This window comes from Procambarus clarkii, chromosome 15, assembly GCF_040958095.1.
Source record: "Procambarus clarkii isolate CNS0578487 chromosome 15, FALCON_Pclarkii_2.0, whole genome shotgun sequence".
In the NCBI taxonomy this organism is placed as follows: domain Eukaryota; kingdom Metazoa; phylum Arthropoda; class Malacostraca; order Decapoda; family Cambaridae; genus Procambarus; species Procambarus clarkii.
In genome coordinates this window covers 10,299,548-10,308,054 of record NC_091164.1, presented here as the reverse complement: position 1 = coordinate 10,308,054, position 8,507 = coordinate 10,299,548, and the positions used below count along the sequence as shown (strand labels likewise).

Sequence of the window (8,507 nt, the reverse complement as noted above, 5' to 3'; positions counted from 1 at the left end):
TCTGTAGCTGGGCCTTTACTACTCCTTGTCACAACTATTGCACTAGGTACTATGTCTGGAGGAGCCCTCTGCCCTGTCGTGTCATGTAAGTGTTCTCAGCGCCACTTTGAAGACCTCTTGGAGCTTTTTATTTCTCTCCATAAATTTTCCCATCATTCGACACTGACCCCTCGACTTTTCTTGGCAAGTCTTCACATGATCGTTTGTATTTACCACCTCATGGGATTTAGTACCAATCTTGATGAGTCCACAACGTTGCAGTAGTAAGAGAATGGTCTTCCAAGGTTACCCGCAGCTGACTTGGCGGCTCGTCTCCGAGCATGTAGTGGAGAAATCTGCCTTCGAGTGTACCCAGGTGCACAAAGCCAGTGTAACGTCCCATTTCCCTTTTGACTGGTTTAAAGTCTACCATATTTTGTATCCATGGGAAATCACAATATTACTGGCAGCATTGTGACGTCAGTGTCAGTCGTATACCCCAGGGGATAATTAGATTGGACGAGTTAAGCATTCAGGGCATACAAGATAGTTTGGGCGTCCACTGTGTTTGAATGTGTAGCCGTGGCAGAATGTGTAGCCGTGGCAGAGTTTCGCATGAGGGGACGCCAGCCAGTTAGGAGACAAGCCTGGCCCTCGGCCATTTGTAACCATCAGAGGGGGAAAGAATAATGTATTCACGACGTTACCATCTTAGCATCATGAATGGGTATATACTATTGGATCTGGTACCAGTGCTGGGCTGCTATTGGTCAATTCATAGACTTGGCGGATGTGCCTTAATGAGGCCCTAGCGAACTGCTCCAGTTCCCAACACCACAATTTGGACCAGAAACCCTGCAGATAGTTGACGTCATTCTATCTGCCAAGAGATAGAACACTCCCTCAAGTAGACATTAAGTTAGCTCACTGCATTTTCATTGTGACTGTGACTATTGTACTTAAAGCTGATAGCGAGTGACATAATTATAGATTCCAATCTGTTTCACTATGGAATGTATCAGTAAGCCATTGTGATAAAGTAAAATAAAAAACATCTGTAAGTAGAACCCTCGGCGATATAGCGTGAACTGAGAGCTACTGAGCTTCAGTTTTGCATGAACAATATTGCGTGAGCTACCTGTTAAAAATAGCTAAAATATCTTTACTGCCACCACTGTCTCGCCACACGTGATAACACTTAATACCCCAAACACACACACACCTCGTGCTCTGACCTGCCCTGACTTGCATTGTGCCAGCACGACTCCGTGAATTCTCGCACGTACAGCCACATGAGGTAGTGTAGAGGACACCTGCCTCATTGCTGTCGTAGCCACACTGTGCCATGCTAAGGATGAGCCTAAAGCACGCTGGCAAACCACCTATGAAGTTGCACGAATGTGTTATGGTATGAGTGTGTTGATGGCTGGCCTACTGAAAGTACGAAACCTGGACTTGTTTAATTGCCCTTCTGCACGCCAACCATCATTGGTCAACCAGAATGTCTCGCCTGCTCAATACCTCTAATAGGTACGAGTTGGAGAGATGGTGAACAGACCTGATGGTGAACATGCGTTGATCTGTATGGTACCATAGTGTTACCCTGGTCATAGTGAATGTGATCTTATCACACATTTAGGCCTTGCGTGTTCGTTATGTGTAGGATTATTGCCTGTACTATTGACAGTGTACACATCCATAAGGGCCGTGACGAGGATTCGAACCTGCGTCCGGGAGCATCCCAGACATTGCCTTAATCGACTGAGCTACGACAGGGTAAAAGGGTTGAAACAGTGTTGACAGTGTTATTGTTTATACACGATTATTGCTCGATTATTCTGATTAGAATTTCTGTGACCCTTTGCATACCCGCAGTTAGGAAAGTCATGTTCGTGGTCGGTTGTCTACCAGGTTAAGTTAGGTTTTGTCCCATGAATGTACCGAGATTAATCGGTTATATATAATGTTCCATGTGCCTGATGCATTAAAATAGATCTTTTTAAGTATTCTCTTTGTCACTGCTAATGAAACACACACATCAATTTCTACCACTGGTTTTCTACACGCTGTTTTTGCAAGCATGTCAACAGTGTCACGTCTTGAGATGCCAACACGTGATGGTATCCAAAGGAATTTAATTTAAAATGTGTTTCCTTTAGCAGCTAAAACATTTATTCGTATATCTCTGTCTATTTTCTGGGTGTTAGCACCATGTGCGTTTAGTGCCAGGAGTGCACTCTGCGAGTCACAGTATATAAGTCCACTGCCTTGGTCTTTTAAAAATTCAGTGGCATATCACTGTATACCTGCTCTTTCGCCCCTTCCTGCTCCCCTATTCAACTATGGACGCCTGTGCCTCTACCCTTCCCTTCCCAGTATACTCTACCCCCCTTTTTCCTTCACTATACACTCCCCATCTCTTCTCTCAAAACTTTCTCCATCACTCTCCTCTCCCTTCACTCCAACTTGTCCCCTCCCTATTTGTTTGGCCTCCAATCATCCTCCTCCTCCTCTCCAATCCCTTCCCTGTCCAAAACCCTGTATTCTTCCCCCCCTCCCTTCCCCTTCAGGGCTTGAGGAACGGTCAGGGACAAATTAAGGCATGGTGGTCAAAAGGCGGCGCCCCAGGGGAGGCCAGGACCGATGCCCACCTGACGGAGAGGGTGGGCAGGTGTAAGGACGGTGGGGGAGGTACTGGAGGTGGGGGCGGATGGGTTGGGGGGGGAGGATGAGGGATGTATATGGGCTTGGAGTGTGTCGGTGGTGTGGGATAGGAGGAGGAGGAGGAGCAGTGGGACGCGAGGATGCAAATGTGGTAAGACAGAGCTGGTGGTGGTGGTGGTGGTGGTAGAGTTCTAAATTGGTTTAGTGAAGTTGGTGAGTTAGTAAAGGGATTCTTAAATAGGGTGAATAAAGCAGCTCACAGAGGAGGTTAGGGAACGGCAGAGGGTAAGACATTGAGAAGAGGTTAAGGGTGCAATAGGTCTGATTTATCAGTCCTATTGGTCTTTTTTGATTTATTAGACCTATTGGCACAAAAGGTCTTTATATATATATATATATATATATATATATATATATATATATATATATATATATATATATATATATATATATATATATATATATATATATATATATATATATATATTTTTTTTTTTTTTTTTTATTTTTTTTTTTAAATACCTAGAAGGGGTACCACCTCTGGTGCAAGTGTAGGGACCCATAGCCTCAGAGAAGAAAATAAAGAGTACTCAGAGAAGACCTTGTGGATCCTCACTGAACACTTTGATATTTTCTTCTCCTACCACCCCTATTCTTTTGTTAAGTGTGTATATTTATCTAACTTTATTTGAAAATGTCATTACACAAAAAAAGTTACAATATTGATTACATGCAGGGTACAAGGCTGCTTGTCACAAGTTGAAAAGCTCCTCCAGCTCCTCAGATGGCGGGCAGGAACCGTGGATGCAGTGAGCATTTCCTCTCTGGATTGCCACACTAAGGCGCTGAAAAAGAAAACTGGCAGCTCTAGGGTCTCTAGTTGTTTCGATTAGCTTAGACCCCAACTCTTTCAAAAAGCTAGCAGCACTTTTACCCCAGGCACCAAGTGTCTCTGAGGCAATGGGGACAAAATATATATATATATATATATATATATATATATATATATATATATATATATATATATATATATATATAGTTCCGTGATTTGGGTGTTCATGGTAGGTCGCTCTATTCTTATGTGAATTGCCTCAAGAGTTTGTAATCTTCTTGCATCTTGGGTTTTGTCTATTATGCAGGTATTCTTGTTCAACATTTCTCTTGTTAGAGTGATGTCATGGGCTTGTCTCATGTGATTCCTAGGGGCACCGGATTGAAGATGGCATGTCAAACGCCTCGTCAGCTTGGTCGACGTCATACCTATGTACTTACATTGAAGGTTACATCCTTCGTGGGGGCAAGTGTACATGTATACAACGCACGCACAATACAATACAATACAACGCACAATACAACGCGTTGTATACATGTACACTTGCCCCCAATATATATATATATACAACGCGTTGTATATATATATATATATATATATATATATATATATATATATATATATATATATATATATGTATATATATGTATATATATATATATATATATATATATATATATATATATATGTATATATATGTATATATATATATATATATATATATATATATATATATATATATATATATATATATATAATCAATAAATAATAATAATAAAATAAATAGCCTTAAACAGAACAACATAACATGCGAGGAAACATCGAAGTGTGTATATGAATTCTTCACAGTATTCATCTATAGACATCCATATATAGTGAAACACACGTGAAGAACCTCTCACACACTCACAGCTCCCTGACAAGAGAGAGAGCAAGCTTAGCTTACCTGCCAACACCCACACATGGTGTCAGCAAGGCGGACAGTCCGCCTCTTATCATAACTCACACTATACTTCCCATTTCTAAACTTCCCTTCACTCCTCTTAACCCTCCCCTCCAACAAAAAAAAAGTGTGTGGAGGAGGTATTTCTTGGAAAGAGTGGAAGTGTATACAAAACTCATGTAGGAAGAGTGTCTAGGAGAGGGAAAAGGTTATGAGGGAATAAAGAGAGGAATTATTGTTGGGAAGAGTTAAATGTAGTTTTCGGGGTTGTAGTACTGCGGAGGGAGTATGAGTATGAGGCGAGTATGAGCCCTATGAGAAGCCGAAGTATGAGGCGGAAGAGAACATTTTAGTGTTGGATAAGAGGAGAACTGAAGAGACTCATACAAGTCATCACTACTCCTCACATTAGTCAAGAGAAATTCATCGTTTCCAGCAGTGCTCAGAGATTGTTTATTGCGTGGTATGTTGTTAAAGCTAATTGCTAACTGATTGAGCACAAACATTTCTAACCACATCAAACTGAACATACCCTGATGAACATACCCGGTTGATCACATCAAATTATGTCATCCCAATAAGATAGTAAGAAAAATTACAGTTGTTTGCCGACTGAGCTCGGTATTGTCATACTGAAGGAAAACACAAACTTGAATTGTTCTGTAAGGAGCCAGCTCTGGCCAGGGAACATCTCGCAAATGGGAAAAGTGGCAGCGAGAAGTGGCTCCCTGTCATCTCCCCGAGTCTATACGTCTTGGAATGACGAGGTGAAGGATAACGGAATTGTGTGTGTGTGTGTGTGTGTGTGTGTGTGTGTGTGTGTGTGTGTGTGTGTGTGTGTGTGTGTGTGTGTGTGTGTGTGTGTATGTGTAGAGGAAGCGATGGTCAGTAGTTGGCGAGGTTCGGAGCTTGTTCTGGGTAAGCCTCCATAACTAACTTTCAGGGAGGGGGGGGGGGGGGGGTGGTGGTGTGGAGGGGGGGGAGGTGGTGTGGAGGATTCGGTGGTGTGAAGGGGTGGGGGGTGTGGAGGGGTCGGTAGTGTGGAGGGGTCGGGGGTGTGGAGGGGTCGGTGGTGTGGAGGGGTGGGTGGTGTGGAGGGGTCGGTGGTGTGGAGGGGTGGGTGGTGTGGAGGGGTGGGTGGTGTGGAGGGGTCGGTAGTGTGGAGGGGGGGGTGGTGTGGAGGGGGGGGGTGGTGTGGAGGAGTCGGTGGTGTGAAGGGGTGGGGGGTGTGGAGGGGTCGGTAGTGTGGAGGGGTCGGGGGTGTGGAGGGGTCGGTGGTGTGGAGGGGTCGGTAGTGTGGAGGGGTGGGTGGTGTGGAGGGGTCGGTGGTGTGGAGGGGTGGGTGGTGTGGAGGGGTCGGTGGTGTGGAGGGGTGGGTGGTGTGGAGGGGTCGGTGGTGTGGAGGGGTGGGTGGTGTGGAGGGGTCGGTAGTGTGGAGGGGTGGGTGGTGTGGAGGGGTGGGTGGTGTGGAGGGGTGGGTGGTGTGGAGGGGTCGGTGGTGTGGAGGGGTGGGTGGTGTGGAGGGGTGGGTGGTGTGGAGGGGTCGGTAGTGTGGAGGGGTGGGTGGTGTGGAGGGGTCGGTGGTGTGGAGGGGTCGGTGGTGTGGAGGGGTGGGTGATGTGGAGGGGTCGGTAGTGTGGAGGGGTCGGTAGTGAGGAGGGGTGGGTGGTGTGGAGGGGTGGGTGGTGTGGAGGGGTCGGTGGTGTGGAGGGGTGGGTGGTGTGGAGGGGTGGGTGGTGTGGAGGGGTGGGTGGTGTGGAGGGGGTGGGTGGTGTGGAGGGGTCGGTGGTGTGGAGGGGTGGGTGGTGTGGAGGGGTGGGTGGTGTGGAGGGGTGGGTAGTGTGGAGGGGTCGGTAGTGTGGAGGGGTGGGTGGTGTGGAGGGGTGGGTGGTGTGGAGGGGGCGGTGGTGTGGAGGGGTGGGTGGTGTGGAGGGGTGGGTGGTGTGGAGGGGTGGGTGGTGTGGAGGGGTCGGTGGTGTGGAGGGGTGGGTGGTGTGGAGGGGTGGGTGGTGTGGAGGGGTGGGTGGTGTGGAGGGGTGGGTGGTGTGGAGGGGTGGGTAGTGTGGAGGGGTCGGTAGTGTGGAGGGGTGGGTGGTGTGGAGGGGTGGGTGGTGTGGAGGGGTGGGTGGTGTGGAGGGGTGGGTGATGTGGAGGGGTGGGTGGTGTGGAGGGGTGGGTAGTGTGGAGGGGTGGGTAGTGTGGAGGGGTGGGTAGTGTGGAGGGGTGGGTAGTGTGGAGGGGTCGGTAGTGTGGAGGGGTGGGTGGTGTGGAGGGGTGGGTGATGTGGAGGGGTGGGTGGTGTGGAGGGGTGGGTGGTGTGGAGGGGTGGGTGGTGTGGAGGGGTGGGTAGTGTGGAAGGGTCGGTAGTGTGGAAGGGTCGGTAGTGTGGAGGGGTCGGTAGTGTGGAGGGGTCGGTAGTGTGGAGGGGTCGGTGGTGTGGAGGGGTGGGTGGTGTGGAGGGGTGGGTGGTGTGGAGGGGTGGGTGGTGTGGAGGGGTCGGTGGTGTGGAGGGGTGGGTGATGTGGAGGGGTGGGTGGTGTGGAGGGGTGGGTGGTGTGGAGTGGTGGGTGGTGTGGAGGGGTCGGTAGTGTGGAAGGGTCGGTGGTGTGGAGGGGTCGGTGGTGTGGAGGGGTGGGTGGTGTGGAGGGGTGGGTGATGTGGAGGGGTGGGTGGTGTGGAGGGGTGGGTGGTGTGGAGGGGTGGGTGGTGTGGAGGGGTCGGTGGTGTGGAGGGGTCGGTAGTGTGGAGGGGTCGGTGGTGTGGAGGGGTGGGTAGTGTGGAGGGGTGGGTAGTGTGGAGGGGTCGGTGGTGTGGAGGGGGCGTTGGTGTGGAGGGGTGGGTAGTGTGGAGGGGTGGGTAGTGTGGAGGGGTGGGTTGTGTGGAGGGGTGGGTGGTGTGGAGGGGTGGGTGGTGTGGAGGGGTGGGTAGTGTGGAGGGGTCGGTAGTGTGGAGGGGTCGGTGGTGTAGAGGGGTGGGTGGTGTGGAGGGGTGGGTAGTGTGGAGGGGTCGGTGGTGTGGAGGGGTGGGTGGTGTGGAGGGGTGGGTGGTGTGGAGGGGTGGGGAGTGTGGAGGGGTGGGTGGTGTGGAGGGGTGGGTGGTGTGGAGGGGTGGGTGGTGTGGAGGGGTGGGTGGTGTGGAGGGGTGGGTGGTGTGGAGGGGTGGGTAGTGTGGAGGGGTGGGTAGTGTGGAGGGGTGGGTAGTGTGGAGGGGTGGGTGGTGTGGAGGGGTGGATGGTGTGGAGGGGTGGGTGGTGTGGAGGGGTGGGTAGTGTGGAGGGGTGGGTAGTGTGGAGGGGTGGGTGGTGTGGAGGGGTGGGTGGTGTGGAGGGGTGGGTAGTGTGGAGGGGTGGGTAGTGTGGAGGGGTGGGTAGTGTGGAGGGGTGGGTGGTGTGGAGGGGTGGGTGGTGTGGAGGGGTGGGTGGTGTGGAGGGGTGGGTAGTGTGGAGGGGTGGGTGGTGTGGAGGGGTGGGTAGTGTGGAGGGGTGGGTGGTGTGGAGGGGTGGGTAGTGTGGAGGGGTGGGTGGTGTGGAGGGGTCGGTGGTGTGGAGGGGTGGGTAGTGTGGAGGGGTGGGTGGTGTGGAGGGGTGGGTAGTGTGGAGGGGTGGGTGGTGTGGAGGGGTGGGTGGTGTGGAGGGGTGGGTAGTGTGGAGGGGTGGGTGGTGTGGAGGGGTGGGTAGTGTGGAGGGGTGGGTAGTGTGGAGGGGTGGGTGGTGTGGAGGGGTCGGTGGTGTGGAGGGGTGGGTAGTGTGGAGGGGTGGGTGGTGTGGAGGGGTGGGTGGTGTGGAGGGGTGGGTAGTGTGGAGGGGTGGGTGGTGTGGAGGGGTGGGTAGTGTGGAGGGGTGGGTAGTGTGGAGGGGTGGGTGGTGGAGGCGTGCAGCGGCCAGGGGTCGTGTAATAACCAAGGCCGCCCTGCCAGCCCGCCCTGGTAGCCCAGGACTCGGCTTGCATGCGATTTTTTTTGTTTAAGTGTAATGTGGTGCGGTACACGGGGCCTTGAGGCTGCTACCTTACACTATATGAAGGGGTTTAGAGTCTGATAAAGAGCTGTGTCTTACCAAGATGGCCGTCTCGCAGGACGATGATCTCCCAC

The 8,507-nt window shown here is 51.4% G+C and overlaps 2 protein-coding genes across 2 annotated transcripts in view; one reads left to right on the top strand and one right to left on the bottom strand.

Moving 5' to 3' along the window:
- LOC123761441 (band 4.1-like protein 4) overlaps positions 1-8,507 on the top strand; it is an 817,171-nt gene that overhangs the window by 195,687 nt on the left and 612,977 nt on the right. The gene's annotated exons all lie outside the window — the stretch shown is intronic.
- Positions 4,667-8,507, bottom strand: part of LOC123750785 (uncharacterized) — a 55,079-nt gene continuing 51,238 nt past the window's right edge. Inside the window, exon 5 of the mRNA XM_069324955.1 lies at positions 4,667-4,906. Within this exon, the coding sequence (XP_069181056.1) occupies positions 4,667-4,906 (240 nt within the window). The remainder of the gene's footprint in view (positions 4,907-8,507) is intronic.